Raw genomic sequence first — 15,582 nt, 5'->3', positions numbered from 1 at the left:
ATGAAGCCAACAGGCTGCTTCATGTAGATTTCTTCATCCAAGTCACCATGAAGAAAGGCAGTCTTCATATCTAACTATTCAAGAAAGAGATCTTCTATAGCTACCAAACTTAACACCACTCTGATGGTTGTGAGCTTCACAACAGAAAAAATATCTCCGTGTAGTCCATTCCTTCCCGCTGTTGAAACCCCTTCACTACTAATCTGGCCTTGAATCTCTTGCTTGCATCACTCTCTTGCTTAACCCGGTAGACCCATTTGTTATGTAAGGCCTTCTTCTGTGCAGGTAGCTGGGCTAACTCCCATGTCTCATTAGTGAGTAGAAAATCCATCTCCTCCTGTATTGCATGCTCTCACAGTTGAGATTCACTCACTTGCATTGCCTCTTCATAGCACTCCGGCTCACAACTATCTGTCAACAATAAGTAGTCAAGAGATGAAAGATATCTGGGATTTAGTTTGGGTACCCTGGATGACCTCCTAAGCTCCATGCGCTGGGTAGTTTCTTCTGCACCTGAAGCCTCCTCCGTTCTGTGGTTAGAATAAACATCATCACCCCTATCTAGAAGTTCCTCTATATCTATGTACTCGGATCCACCTGCATCCGAAGTGCTGCTCCCACTACTTTGGTTATCATTGATTTTTTCCCTGTTCTCGTACATCACCTTCTTATTGAATATCACATCCCTACTTTTGATGATCTTCCTATTCTTCTCATCCCAAAGACGATACCCGAACTCATCAATGACGTATCCAATGAATGTGTACTTTTGTGACTTAGCCTCTAGCTTGTCCCTGACGTGGTCACTGATATGAATATAAGCCACGCAACCAAATACCCGCAGGTGTGAGAGATTGACCTTCTTGCCACTCCAAACCTCCTCTGGAATTTCAAAATCTAATGGAACTGATGGACCGTGATTAATAAGGTAGGTTACCGTATGCACCGTATCTGTCCAAAATATCTTAGGCAAACCTGCATGTAATCGCATGCTCCTGGCACGCCTTGTCAAGGTTCTGTTCATCCTCTCTGTAATGTCATTCTGTTGCGGCATCCCTGGAGTAGTCCTCTCTAATCGAATCTCATTCGTAACACAGAATCTCTTAAACTCCTCTAGTTCATATTCTCCACCATTGTCTGATCTCAGACACTTCACCTTCAGATCTGTCTTGTTCTCCACCATGACCTTCCACTTCTTGAAGACTTCTAACACCTCTGACTTGTGCTTCATGAAGTAGACCCACACCTTCCTCAAGTGATCGTCGATGGAGGTGATATAATATCTCGAACCGCTAAAAGAAGATACACTGGCTGGACCCCATACATCTGTATGAATCAACTCTAGCTTCTAAACCTTAGGTGGCCTTCCACCCTTCTGGAAACTAACCCTCTTCTGCTTTTCAAAGATGTAGTCTTCATAAACCCCAACTTTCACGGAGTCGATCCCTGTTAGTTTTTCCTGTGAATGTAAGATCTTCATCCCCTTCTCGCTCATGTGCCCTACCTTGTTGTGCCATAGATCTGTACTCTCTTTGCCAGCTATAATTGTGAGGGTGTCACTCGCATGTAAGGTGAGGTAGAGAGTCCCGAGTTTGTTGCCTCGAGCAACTATCATCGTACCGTTAGAGATTCTCTAAGAATCCCCTATGAATGTCAAAACATAGCCTTCTGCTCCAAGCTGTCCCACCAAAATAAGATTCCTCTTCAGCTTCAGCACGTGTCTCACGTTCTTCAAGGTCCACTTAGAGCTCTTTATCTGAATCTGCACTTCACCCTTTCCAACAATATTACATAGCTCGTTATTCCCCAAATACACTTTTCCAAAGTCCCCTGCTACATAATTCTGAAGAAGCTTTATATTAGCAGTGACATGAAAAGAGGCTCCTGAATCGATGACCCAAGAATCTGAGTCGTTGTCCATAGCAAGAATCAAGGCATCCTGCACGATATGAGCCTGCTGCTCATCCGCATCCTTCTTTGGACTCTTACAGACTGAAGACATATGGCCCTCCTAGCCGTAGTTCTAACACTTCTATTTGATAGGCCTAACCTTTGAGTTCGACCTCTTCTTTACTGATTTTGACCGATTCCTGTTCTAGTTTTCTTTCTTCTGGCTTCTGCCTCTCTACTCGAAACTTAGAGCTGAACCTGAACATTCTGATTCTGATGATTTTCTTCTAACCTCCTTGGATAGAATCATGCTAACCACCTCACTCAGCTTTAACTTTTTCTTCCCCGCTGAATTGCTGATTGCCGTCACACAACCTGCCTAACTATCTGGCAACTGAGATAATAACAATAGGGCATGCACTTCGTCATTAAATGTGATGTCTACGGAGATAAGCTGATCAATAATCGTGTTGAACTCGCTGAGGTGCATCGTAAAGGACCGTCCTTCTGCCATCTTAAGGTTGAAAAGAGTTTTGACGAGATGCACATTGTTTGCTGCCAACGGTTGGTCGCACATCTTCGCGAGCACTTCCATAAACCCCACCGTTGTCTTCTCCTTTAATATGTTGTGGGCTACTGATTTGGCGAGCGACAACCGGATTTGCCCTAGAGACTTCCTATCCAGTATCTCCTAATCACCATCTGACTCCTCTTTCTTATGTCCCTTCTCCTTGCCCATCAACAGGTGATACAAGTTCTTCTGGTATAGATAGTCCTCCATCTGCGATTTCCATTAGATCAAGTCTGAACCGTCAAACTTCTCGATCTTTGATTTATTTTTTTCTACCATGGCTTTCACACAAATTACTGAACGAAGCTCTCATACCAGTTATTAGGGATTCAAAACAATCAATCGAACCCTTGCCCTTCCGGACCTTGTGTTAAAATTAGGAAAGTAGGAAATTCACCACAAATTAGATCAAAACTTGTAAAAGAGTAAAGGAGATGAATACACCAGATTTAACGAGGTTCGGCAAACGTGCCTACGTCCTCAGGAGCCACACCACACAATTCTTTTATTAATTGAAGAAGAAATACAAGCTCTCAAACTAGGGTTTTATCTCTCTGAGATTCTCTCTCTTTTCTATAGTCAAAAAGCTCTCTTTTTCGTGTTCTGTCAAGCCCTAAAAACATTTAGGTATATATATAGTCCTGGAAGAAACAGAATCCAAAACAAATAAGGAAACTGGCTGACTGTATGCGTCGTGGTCGACCGTGGCAGTCGACCACGCAGGTATCGCGGTCGACCGCGACGGTCGACCGTATCAAACGATAGAGCCCAAAAATCCTACAGGTTATCCACGGTCGATCGCGGCGGTCGACCGAACTAAAACCCAAGACTAAAATCCATTACAGAGATTTGTGCGGTCGACCGCCTTCAGCTCCAGGCCCTAACCAGCTCTGTGCACGTTCGCAGTCGACCGTGCAAGCCTCCTTCTGTTTTCTCAATTTTTTCTTCGTCTTCTTGATTCCAGGTTCGGCTTCGACTTTGGATCTACACTTTAGACTAACAGAGCGCTGCGGAAGCCAAACAACCAAACCAACGTCTATGAGAAATCAAATCAAACGAATGTCGAGAGAAGGTAAAACGAATCAAATCAATGTCACAAATACAAACAATAAATTTTAACATGGTTTGACAAGTTGCCTACGTCCACGGGGCAAGAAGGGGATAGAGTTTTTTACTAATAGTGAAAAATAGTACAAACTGAGATTATAAATCACTCAAACTCTTCAATTAATCTCACTAACAAATCTCTAATTCCCTCCAAACAAAATCCTAACCAATAGCTCAGAAAATACCTCTTTTCTATGCTCCAAATATCCCCAATTTTCTTCTTAATTTTCTCTTCCAATTGTGCTATATATATAGAAATCCTAAAATCATAAACATACTAGGAATTCTAAAACAAAAAACAAAACAGATTAGGAATCCTAATAACCTATTACCAAAACAGATTAGGAATCCCAATAACCTGTTACCAAAACAAATTAGGAAACATATTAGGAATCTGCTATCCAACAACTAGTATATCTCTCATTTGTCAAACTGAGCCTTAGGAATAAGCTCTTATTTATTTCTTAAAAAAAAATAACAATAACTTCCAAGAACGTTGATATGTTTTTTCAATTCATTCAAATATATTCATAATAGAATCCAAATATAGAAAGTTATGCGGATTAATGAAAACCAGATAGAGAAACTAACTACAAGTTCACAATTCAATGTAAAATACAAAAGATTGGACTTTACAAATACCGATTATTATTTTCATACACTCAATCACTGTACCTTACTTTGCATTTATATACCTTGAAGTTTTTATTGGGACGTTTATATCTTTTGCTATGTGAACGTGAGAATATTCCTCAGATTATTTTCATGTGTCACTCCAGTACTAATTTTAGAACAGCTCTACCTTTACTGTTTGTTGAATTTGCTATTAAAAATATCCAATTTTATTTTAGAATAGAATTTGAATGTCTAAAATAGAGTTATGGTAGGCTTAATGGTAACATTTGATAGATATTATCTTAGCAAACTAGCTAGTGTCACATGAGAAAATTAAAGGGAATATTCTCGTATTTGCATTAAAAAAAGACTAAAGTACCAATTTTAAGACTCGCATAGCCTTTGAGATATCAAAGTTAAAAAAATTGAAAATTTTAAGAGTAGCAGGAGTGCAAAAAGTGGGTTTTTACCCGGGGGGGGGGGGGGGGGGGGGGGGGGGGTGGGGGGGGGGGTTATCTACTGTCCTTGCATGCACGTATGTGATGGCAGGCTGTACGCGCGTCTTCTTCACTGGCCGCTCGAGTAAAAACTCCTCACTCATCGTGTAAAAGGAAAGCTAATGAATGGTATACGCAGGAGTGGTTGACATTACTATAGAACAAGTACCTAATCACATGAACCATGTGCAAGGCGGCATCTCATAAATAATAACATCACTCTGACACGGAATTGACAACAAACATCGTACGCGGCTACATACTTTGCGTAGGCCAACAGCCAACATGTGTGGCATTCCATTATCTCCACGTACGTCTGTAGACGGGCGATTCGAAAATAATTGACAGGGAAAAGAGGTGCGGGCATGAAGCGGACGTGTTTTTACTTTAACAAAACTTGTAAGTTTTTACTTATTTTTTGCATATTTTATTAGAGTGTAAAGTAGTCCTCTAACATCAGTGAGTAAATCTGTTTATAAGTGCTAAAAAAGTAATTTGGAAATCTCTAAGTTCTTTTTTGACTACTTATAAATTAAAACTAAGTAAATAAGTAAAGTTTTACCAAACATTGTTTTGGATATTTATAAGTTAACCTAAGTAGATCGCCAAACATGCTCAATTTTGACAAATGAATTACTAAGAGAAAGGCATTGACCGCAACACTTCTATATCTCTATAGCTTATTTTAAAGGATTTTTCCAATATTGGTCCCTCAAATCTTCAATGTTTTTAAGTTAGTTTCTTAAATAATTGACATTGCTACTAGGTCCATCAAATCATATGAGCTCTTGATTAACAATAGTTATATCTGAAGGAATATTCCTTTAAATATAACTTTTAGTAGGGCATTTCCAGTTATACCCTAACATTTAACCATATGAAGTCAAATTTATTTGAAATCCAACCCGTTTAAACCTATATACACCCATTTGTTAAAGCAAAAACCCAAATCCATTTTCAACCATCTCCACTAGATACTTTTTAGTGGAAAAAGGGGATTCAAACATGGTATGCAGTTTATTTTGGTGTTTGGTGTTATGTTTAAATCTAATCAAATGGTCCATATTTATTCATCAGCAATGGTGATTTGAAGGCAAGTTTAGATGATCCATGAGTTGATTCTTAGCTTTTTGAGTGCTCTAAACACATTGGAAGGTCTAATTTTTTAAATTGTGCTTAGATTGATCAGAAGTTGCAGGAAAGTTTTCACAATGATAAAGCATCTGATGGCAAACAAAACGGAAGAAGCATGTGACAAATGAGGCTAGTTTACTAGAGTTACAAGAAGTTCTAGCAATAGAGTCGTTTGCATGTAATTGTTAGGTGTCAACGCGAGAGTAGGAGTGGTTGACATGTGTAGCCTCGAAGATAGTGCTGGACTAGGTGCACCTTGCAAGTAGGCATGGGCGACTAACACACACGAAGCTGGTGCCATTGGGCTTAGGGGGAGGTGTAGGACAAGGAGTGCTTATGTCTGATCCACAATGGTAGCATCCAATGTTGGTTCCGGGTGTAGACCCAAACCTTAGAACAAGCATGCAAAACAAAGATTTCTCTAAGTTAAGAAATCAGGCAAACTTGGAAGCTCAGGCGAAGCTCGAACCTGCAGTTCGGGCGAGCTTTGGAGGTTTAGGCAAACTCCAAGTGCAGGTGAGCTCCAAGTACAGGCGAGCTCCAATTACAGGTGAGCTCCAAGTACAGGCGAGCTCCAAGTGCAGGCGAAGAAGTTCAAACGAGCTTGACTATGTTCAGGTGAACATAAGTCATACAGGTGAGCTTCGCAGTCAGGCAAACTCGTAGAAATCAGTTTCCTAATCTGTTTTGACCTAGGGTTTCCCTATAAATAAGGAACCCTGGCCGCCACTTAAATGAGACTTTTTCTAGAGCGATTCCTGTAGCGATTTTGGCGGCGTTTTTTGCAGTGCATTAAGCGGCGATTTTTCAGAGAAAAAACTCGCGCTTTGAAAAATAAAAAGAGAGTTCTTTTTGAGTGATATCAAGTTGTTTGAGATCATCTCTTACAAGCTTTGTAATCTTCTTTAATATTTAAAAGAAAATTTTTTTGTGTGGATGCGGCATAAACATGTACCAAAAAAATGTTACAAGTGCACAACTATGTCAAGTTATAGTATAAAGATATCGATCCCACGAGGAATGTGTTTTGTAGGAGAAAATATAAAATCGGTACGAGGAATGTGTTTTGTAGGAGAAAATATAAAATCGGTTCTTATGTTGTGTATGTGACAAATAGGAGTGATGAGTGAATTATGTTGTGTATGTGACAAATAGGAGTGATGAGTGAATGTGATTGTGAAGAGATTAAGAAGGTGATAGGGTGTAAATAGGCACAAAATGTAAGTGAGAGTGGATGTGACAATGAATGAATGATTTCCACAAAGAGAGATGAATAAAATCAAGAATCAAAAAGGAGAATAAAAAAAATTTAAAAAATTAAAGATGACGGATTCAATTAAAGATATGGGTACTCTAGAATTGAATCCACTTCTTAGAAAAGGGTAATTCCCTGGAGGGTTCTAGCCTAAAGGCGAATCAAAGAAAATAAAAAATAAACAAAAATAAAAACTAATTCCAAGAGGGTTCTAACCTCAAGGTGAATAGTGCAAAAAATTAAAATCTAACTATAAAATAAATTACAAAATCTAAACTATAAAATAAATTACAAGAATTAAATGCAAGAAAATAAATCTACTCTATAAGCATGAAATAAATCTAATCTATAAGAATAAAATAAATCTAAGCCAAGAGGGTTCTAGCCTCTTGGCTATTTAAACAAGAAAATAAAATCTAATTACAAGCATGAAAATAAATCTAAACTAATAAGCAATAAAAGAGAAATAAGAAAAACAAACCTTTAAAATAATCTTCATCTTCATCTTCATCTTCATCATCCAACAAAGAGAAGAAAAGAAAATTTTAAAGTGGTGAAATTTTTTTTTTATTAATTGTAACACAAAGTTATAAATTTGGAAGGCCTTCTCAATTAAGAGTAGCCCTCCTCTCCAAAAGGAGTTACAAAAATTTTTACACCTCTAACCCATCACTTTCTATCCCTATTTATAGTAAACATCAATGAATGAGAGCCCTTGGATCAAAATCTTATCCAAAAACCATGAATTTTAGCCTTAGATTTGTAACAGAATGACGATGCCGGCATCGATGCGGGCATCGATGCCCAGTGTGCTACAATTGCATTTCGCAGCTTCTTCTTCTTTTATTCTTTGGGCTTGGGCTTCTTTGGTATGTCTTCTTCTTTTGGGCTTTCATGCTTGAGTTCTTCATTTAATTTGTGGGCTTTATTGAGAGAAGAGATATTGGGCTTTTATTTTTGATTAACCTGTAATTAAAGATAAAAATAATTATTAGTGATAAATTTATTCATATAAACTAGATAATGAGGATATAAAATTGTAATAAAATGTGATTATCACCGAACCTCATTAAAATTTTGGTGTTCTCTCTTCTATTTTTTCTTTGCAAAGTTTTTTTTATTTGCTGTGATTTCTTCTTGCCTTCTTTCGACACAAGATCCGAAGGGCGCGTTCCGCGATAGGGTTTATTGACAGGTTGTCGATAGGACGAATCCCCAACAACTAGTATCAGAGATTCGTTCAGATTAGATCTATATGAGAGCTATGTCAGAAGAAGGCAAATCAAAGATTTTGAAGTTTGACGGATCAGACTTTGCTTACTGGAAGTCGCAGATAGAGGACTATCTGTACCAAAAGGATCTTTATCATCCGTTGATGGGTAAAGCAAAAGGAATGAAGATGGATGAGTCAGACGAGGATTGAGGGCTCTATGATAGATCTGGTTGTCACTCGTAAAATCAGTCACATATAATATATTAAAGGAGAAGATGACGGTGAGGCTTATGGAAGTGCTCACAAGATGTACGAGCAACTGTCAGCTGCAAACAAGGTGCATCTCGTCAAAATACTCTTCAACCTCAAGATGGCAGAATGATGTTCCTTCACGATGCATCTCAGCGAGTTCAACATGATTGTTAATCAACTAATCTCAGTTGACATCATGTTTGATGATAAAGTGTAGGACCTATTGATACTATCGCAGTTACCAGATAGTTGGGCAAGTTACGTGACCGCAATCAGCAACTCGGCAAGGAAGAAGAAGTTGAAGCTGAACAAGGTTGTTACCAGAAGTTAGTCAAGTTATTTGCTAAGAAAGTTTTATTAATGTTAGAGAAGCATGGGCAAGTTTTCCATCTTCATGTCCTTAGCCAAGTATGAGGACTGGTTAAATCTAGAGCAAGATGAGATTCAAGTTTCCTTAAAATTTTCTAACCTTGTGATAAATGCATGAAAGATTGTTTAAAGGCGATTTATTTGTTGACCCTCAAAGCTTTTACAAGAGTATTGAGGAACTCTGGGATGGTGAACTTTGAGCAAGTACTGTTTGAATCTGAATAAATATTGATGCTTTCTTGAGGGCATTACATGGCCCAGCTTTTATTTCTCTACTATAAAAGGTCATGATCTGTAAACCAATACCGTTCAATTTAACTAACTTCTATTGCAGTCAAGAGTGAGTTTAAAATTTGTTTTTATCAAATATATTTCATTCTAGTTTATTTGTCTTGTTGTTGGTCATTTCATCTTGAGCTCATCTGATCACTGCAATTGGTCTCGATCTTTATATTATTGTTGTTATGTTCTCATTGCATTAGAATTTGTAGCCGAGACTTGTGATTTCTAGTGACCTAGCTCCTTTTGCTATGGATGGTCATCTATTTGACGAGACTTGTGATTTCTAGTGACCTAGCTCCTTTTGCTATGGATGGTCATCTATTTGAATGAGTGATGAACTCTTCAAACTGGCAAGTTGATCAATAATGCTTTTGCTATGGATGGTCATCTATTTGAATGAGTGATGAACTCTTCAAACTGGCAAGTTGATCAATAATAAGCATTTCAGAAGAGACACTTGCGGACTGCTTGTAGCTGATACAGGACTTAGTTGCTATGTACTCATGTGTGTAAGATTTTTGGCAGACAACTTTCTTATTAGAATGTTCACCCTCAAGAAGAGGACATGGATAAATCTCTGGGGGTACTTACAAGAGAGATGAAAATGAATGATGGTGTCATGAGTTAATAACAAATAGATTGATACTTATGCTNCTTTTGTGTTGTCAGGTACTAAAAATTCACAATTCATTCCCTCTTTCTCCGGCCACTCAACATAATAAATTATGCTAATTTCATTGCAGAGCGAATCCATATCACAATATGTAACAGGTAATCTTGAAAAGCAAACTACTAATTACCAACTAAACCGCATATCCTTGTTAACAATTTGTTCCAAACAAAAAGAATCTAAATCATCACTAAAACCTCCATAAAAACCTTGTAACTGAACAAAATACCACTCATAAAAATCTTGTCAAAATCATATATCCGTAATATTACTCAATTACCCGAGTTCGTGGATGGCACCGAAGGGGTTGATGAAGTCAGAGAAGATGATGCAGCGGAGACGACGCATGCACTGGAAACGCTGTTCTTCAATGGGAAGAGGATCGGAGAGAAGAGAGGAGGAGAAATTTTAGACGGAGAAATTAACCACGAGGGAGGGAGGCGGATGCGCGTTCTAGGTTTTTCACTTTTTACCCAATTGTGATTCTAACTGTAGGATAATTTGAGAGAGGTGGCATAATTAGTGGGATAATTATGACAAAGTATCCCAATTCTAATTCTAGTAGAATTTTACTTGACTAACGTCTAAAAACAATAACACGGTTCTAGTTCTACAAAAGTTCTACTTGACTAACACTACAAAAAATATCATATTTCTTAGTTTTATGTGACTAACACCTTAAAAATTTATCCCACATATTATTCCAATTCCAGATTTAAGTTCTAGGTGACTAACCCCCCTAAGTGGGATAATTGTTCCAATGGAACAATTTTATCCATTTAGGATATTTTGAGTGGTGTAAAGTGGGACAATTTAGGATAATAAGATAATTTAAAGCTTTGATTTGACAATTCATGTGGGATAATTAATATTGTGACACCTTATTAAAGTATAATATTTATCTATCAATTAAGTCTAAATTAATTTACCTAGCTAATTGGTTTAGCATATTATTTGGTATGCTATTACAATGTAACACATTATTTTACTTTATACTAAACTATAATATATTATATTATAATTACTAATTAATTATAACTATATTTAATGTTATTAATTAACATAATATAATATATTATAATAATATGATATATTATATAATAATTGATATAATATACAAACAATATATTTAATATAATATTTCAATAATATAATATTTAATCAAATATTATAATATTTTTAATTCAATATAATATAATTTAAAATATTAAATTATTATTAAAAATGTACTATTTTATTTTATTTTATGATAATTACTGTAATTTAAATAGAATAATTGATGACATGGCTCCTTATTAAAATATAATATTTATAATAACCTTATATCTTAAAAAATACTACAATAATATTTTTATTCTAACTAATAAAATATATACTAAATAATATAAAGTAATATTATAATAATATAATATTAATATTATAATATATGAAATATTGTTAATCAATGTGTAATAATGATATATAATAATATTATATTAGATAATATTATGTAATATTTTATTATCTTACGTTATAATAAAATTTTATAATATAATATAATTAAGATGTATTATATATTATAATATAATTAACATATATTAGATATTTAATAAATTAGTGCTTCAAAATTATCCCATTTTCTTCATGATTGTCCCAAAGTTAAGATTGGGATAATTTTTGGAGGTTGAGATAATTTTTGGAGGTTGAGACAAAAAGTTTGTATAGAAGTGGGATAATTTTGGAAAAAATGGGGGTAATTGTCCCAATCTCATTGTCCCAATGAATAACACCATAAAGTGAAATCCTAATCCCATTGTCCCAATGAATAACACTATAAAGTAAAGTCTCAAAATTTATCCCACTTACCTCAAAATTACACCAACCCCCCTAAGAGGCAATTTATAATCCACAGAGAACACTATAAATGGACAAGTTCTCAACAAGTTCTTTACACATCCAAATTATTTTCTCTCTCAACCAAGAAGAAATGAACATGAGTTTGTTCCCCGAGGTTCTCTTATCATTACTCGCCACTCTCCTCGTCTACCTCCTCTTCTGCAGGACACGAAGAGGCGGTATGGTCGTTGTGAACTGGCCGGTTGTTGGTATGCTCCCAACGATCATCGTCAACTACCACCACCTCCTCGATCACATTACCTCTATACTCCGAGAGTTCGATAACACCATCATGTTCAGAGGACCTTGGTTCTGTGGGATGGACTTTCTGCTGACCTGCAGTCCTGACAACGCTAATCACATGTTCAATCTCCGTTTCTCCAACTATGGGAAGGGCGAGGAATTCGCAGAAATATTCGATGTTCTCGGGGATGGGATCATCGTCGCTGATGGTGACTCGTGGGTGGACCAGAGAAGAATGGCTCAGGCACACATGAACACTCCCACATTCCGCTCCTCTGTAGGCGACTTCACCATAAACAAGCTGACAAAGGTGCTCCTCCCCCTGTTGAAGGATATGGAAGAATCCCATAAGGTGGTTGATCTGAGCGATGTGCTCATGAGATTCACATTCGACGCCATTTGCACTTTGGTTCTAGGTGTGGATCCTGGCTGTCTTGCTCCTGATTTCCCTAGCATTCCGTTTGTGACAGCTGTGCACCAAGTCGAGCAGGCTCTGATATTCCGGCATATAGTGCCAATGTTCTTCTGGAAGCTGATGAGGCGACTGAAAGTGGGGAAAGAGAAAAAGATAGCTGAAGCAACGGAAGTTATCAATCAATTCATTGAAAAATGTATTCAAGAAAAGAAGGAGAGTCAAAAAATCAATAATGGTCGAATTATTAGCAACAAAGAGGAGAAAGAGGAAGAAGAAGGGCATATCGATATAATAACGTCATACATGGAGTACTCCATCGACGATAAATTTCTGCGAGACACACTGCTCACTTACCTGGCTGCAGGCAAGGACACCACGGCAGCTGCACTCATATGGATGTTCTGGCTACTCAACAACAACCCTGACGTCGAGAAAAAGATCTTGGAAGAACTTAGGAAGCTCAGACTCTCTTCTGAAGCCAACGATGAAATATTTGTGTTCAGAACTGAAGAGATCGATGGATTGATCTATTTGCATGCGGTTTTGTTCGAAACCCTAAGGCTTTATCCGTCGTTGCCCTTCAATCATAAGGCAGCAAAGAAGGGCGACATGTTGCCCAGTGGCCACAGAGTTAGACCTGGCACGAAGATTTTCTTCTCGCTGTATTCGATGGGTAGAATGGAGACAATTTGGGGGGAGGATTGCTTAGAGTTCAAGCCTGAAAGATGGATTACGGAGAAGGGAACACTGAAGCACGAGCCATCGTACAAGTTCATCGCATTTCACTCGGGGCCGAGATCTTGTTTGGGGAGGAACATGGGCATGATTCAGATGAAACTGATGGCTTCTGCGATGATATACAACTTTGAAGTGAGAGTGATCGAAGGTCATGTCGCCGAGCCTAAGGCTTCGGTCGTCGTTCTGCCCAAGAATGGATTGTTCGTTAAGTTGAAGAAGAGGAAATCATGGAATATTGGATGATTATCTTCCTAAAATTATTATGTTTCATTTCTGCAATGGTTTGTTTTAGTGTTTGATTGTTGAATACAGATAATGTTGACGTATGTAGTTTTCCCTTTTTTCCACTTTTCTTCTGTTTGGAAAGAGGATGGGAAGTCAAGAAATGTCGTTAATTTCCTTAAGCAGTATGCCAATCTTTTTTTTTCTTTTTCCTTGTTTTTTTCCTGATATTGATTTGCATTTTAAATCTTATACAGAGAAATACGCGCGTCTTTCTCTCTAAGTACTTTCAAATTATTGGGTATTTAGGAAAAGAATATATCACAATCTAAACTTGTTTCATTAAGAAGAAAAGAAAATAAGGAGCAACAATTGTATTATAAAGTCATGTGTACATTTTTTTAAACTCACTTGTTAATTTGCAGAAATTTTTATGTTCAGCACTTAGCATGCAGATTAGGATTAGGAAGGAATTAACTCTCTTAAGTATGTAATCGTGACGCATTTAGTGAGACGGAATTTGACCAAGCAATATATATTGCCTTGTTGGCTAGGTTGTTCATTTTAGATTAAATGTCCGAAAAACCCTTTTAACTGTGGACGATCATCTGATCTTCTATAAATTTTTATGTTCAGCACTTAGCATGCAGATTAGGATTAGGAAGGAATTAACTCTCTTAAGTATGTAATCGTGACGCATTTAGTGAGACGGAATTTGACCAAGCAATATACATTTTAGATTATATATGGACTATAGTGACAAATGGGCCTATATTTTGGCGGCTGCCACCATGGTGTTAATTGGGATCAATTAAATTGTTAAAAGAGGTTTTTTTCCTGACATTAGGTCTAAAATTTAATGTTCAAATTGAAAAATTTTGGTTCTTCTTCCTCCTAGCATTAAATTGGCTAAGACAACTATAATTGAAGTTAGATTCTTTATTCTCAAACTCTTGCTCAAGGTTGGGCTTAAGTATGAGCATGGAAGAGGCAAATTAATGGCTCAATGGGATAAAAAGCCCTAATTTACACAAATCAACCACATTATAGTCAAATCAAGATTTTGAACCCATTTAATAATACTATGTACAAGGGGAATTTCTGCAATCTTTGGAAGATACGTCCCCTCCGTCACATGAATAGAGAAAAAGAGGGGAAATAGAGTTTTTTTTGGGGGTGGGGGTGGGGTATGCTGGGTTTTTTTCTTTCACCTATCCGGTCACGTAAGCCCACTCAATCCACATCAGGTGCGTGTGATGAGGTAACATGTGACTCATTTTGGTCGGAATTTTCCCTCTGGCCAAAATATAGACTAATTAATCATCGTAGTCTACATAATATATCAAATTATTGCTAGAATAAGAAAATATACCAATGTGTCACTAAAAATCAATAAAATATATCAATCTGGTAATTTTACCTACCAAAAACTTTGAATGATTTAGCATTTGTACTTGGGAGTATCTTCATGAAAAATTTTATATGATTTAAATCTATCTACCTTGTATATGTCCTTGGTCGCGTAGGTCACGTGGGAGTATTTAATCCAGTTGAGGTACATGGACGAGGGAGTATCCATGACCTCAAACAACTTCAGTATTATTGCTTACATCTTCTCTTTATTATTATTATTAGCATTTTTAATTTTGAGAGAACATCTATCCAACACAAACATAAAAGATTTACACGGTTCGGCAATTGCCTACGTCCACGGGGAGAGGATGAGGAGATTTTACTATATGGAGGAGAAACAACGGGTTACAATCTCTCAAACAACTCTCAAAATAACCCAAACAATAATCTCTCACTCCCTCACAATAATCTCCTTCTCAAAGTGCTAAAAAAAAACCCAAATTCTCTGTTCAAACTCTCTCTAATAACCCTAGAAACGTTTGCTTCTATTTATAACAAACCCAATCCAAAACAGGGTGAGAATCTAAAAACGAGTCTGCCACACCCGGGTTGAACATGAGTTGAACGGTTCTGAAACCGTTTCCCACAATTTGAGGTTGGTTGCACCCCACTTAGGAGTGATTTAAGGAGCGGTTATACCCCCTTAATCCCTTATAAATAAGAGGAAATTCAACCGAGTTAGTTATTGGAATTTTTGGATCAGAAACGACCTGAAAGGATTGGCATTATTCCTCAACGGAGATCATCTTCAACTTCAGCAACGAGGAGATCGTTCTTGGCTAAAACCGACTTTCAGTTCAAATCAACTCTTTTACAAGAGT

At 37.1% G+C, this 15,582-nt stretch overlaps 1 protein-coding gene across 1 annotated transcript; it reads left to right on the top strand.

The window, feature by feature from the left end:
- On the top strand, positions 11,728 to 13,557 carry LOC109849719 (alkane hydroxylase MAH1-like). Its single transcript, XM_020419585.1, has one exon. The coding sequence runs from the start codon at positions 11,759 to 11,761 to the stop codon at positions 13,367 to 13,369; it is 1,611 nt and encodes a 536-aa protein (XP_020275174.1). The 5' UTR covers positions 11,728 to 11,758; the 3' UTR covers positions 13,370 to 13,557.

This window comes from Asparagus officinalis, chromosome 7 (assembly GCF_001876935.1).
Source record: "Asparagus officinalis chromosome 7, Aspof.V1, whole genome shotgun sequence".
NCBI classification, from domain to species: domain Eukaryota; kingdom Viridiplantae; phylum Streptophyta; class Magnoliopsida; order Asparagales; family Asparagaceae; genus Asparagus; species Asparagus officinalis.
The sequence above is the reverse complement of the archived record's forward strand: the minus strand, read 5'-3'. Positions and strand labels throughout refer to the sequence as shown.

What these genes read in the sequence shown, in the direction of transcription:
- LOC109849719 (XM_020419585.1), top strand. Translation starts at nt 11,759, where the DNA reads ATGGACAAGTTCTCAACAAGTTCTTTACACATCCAAATTATTTTCTCT.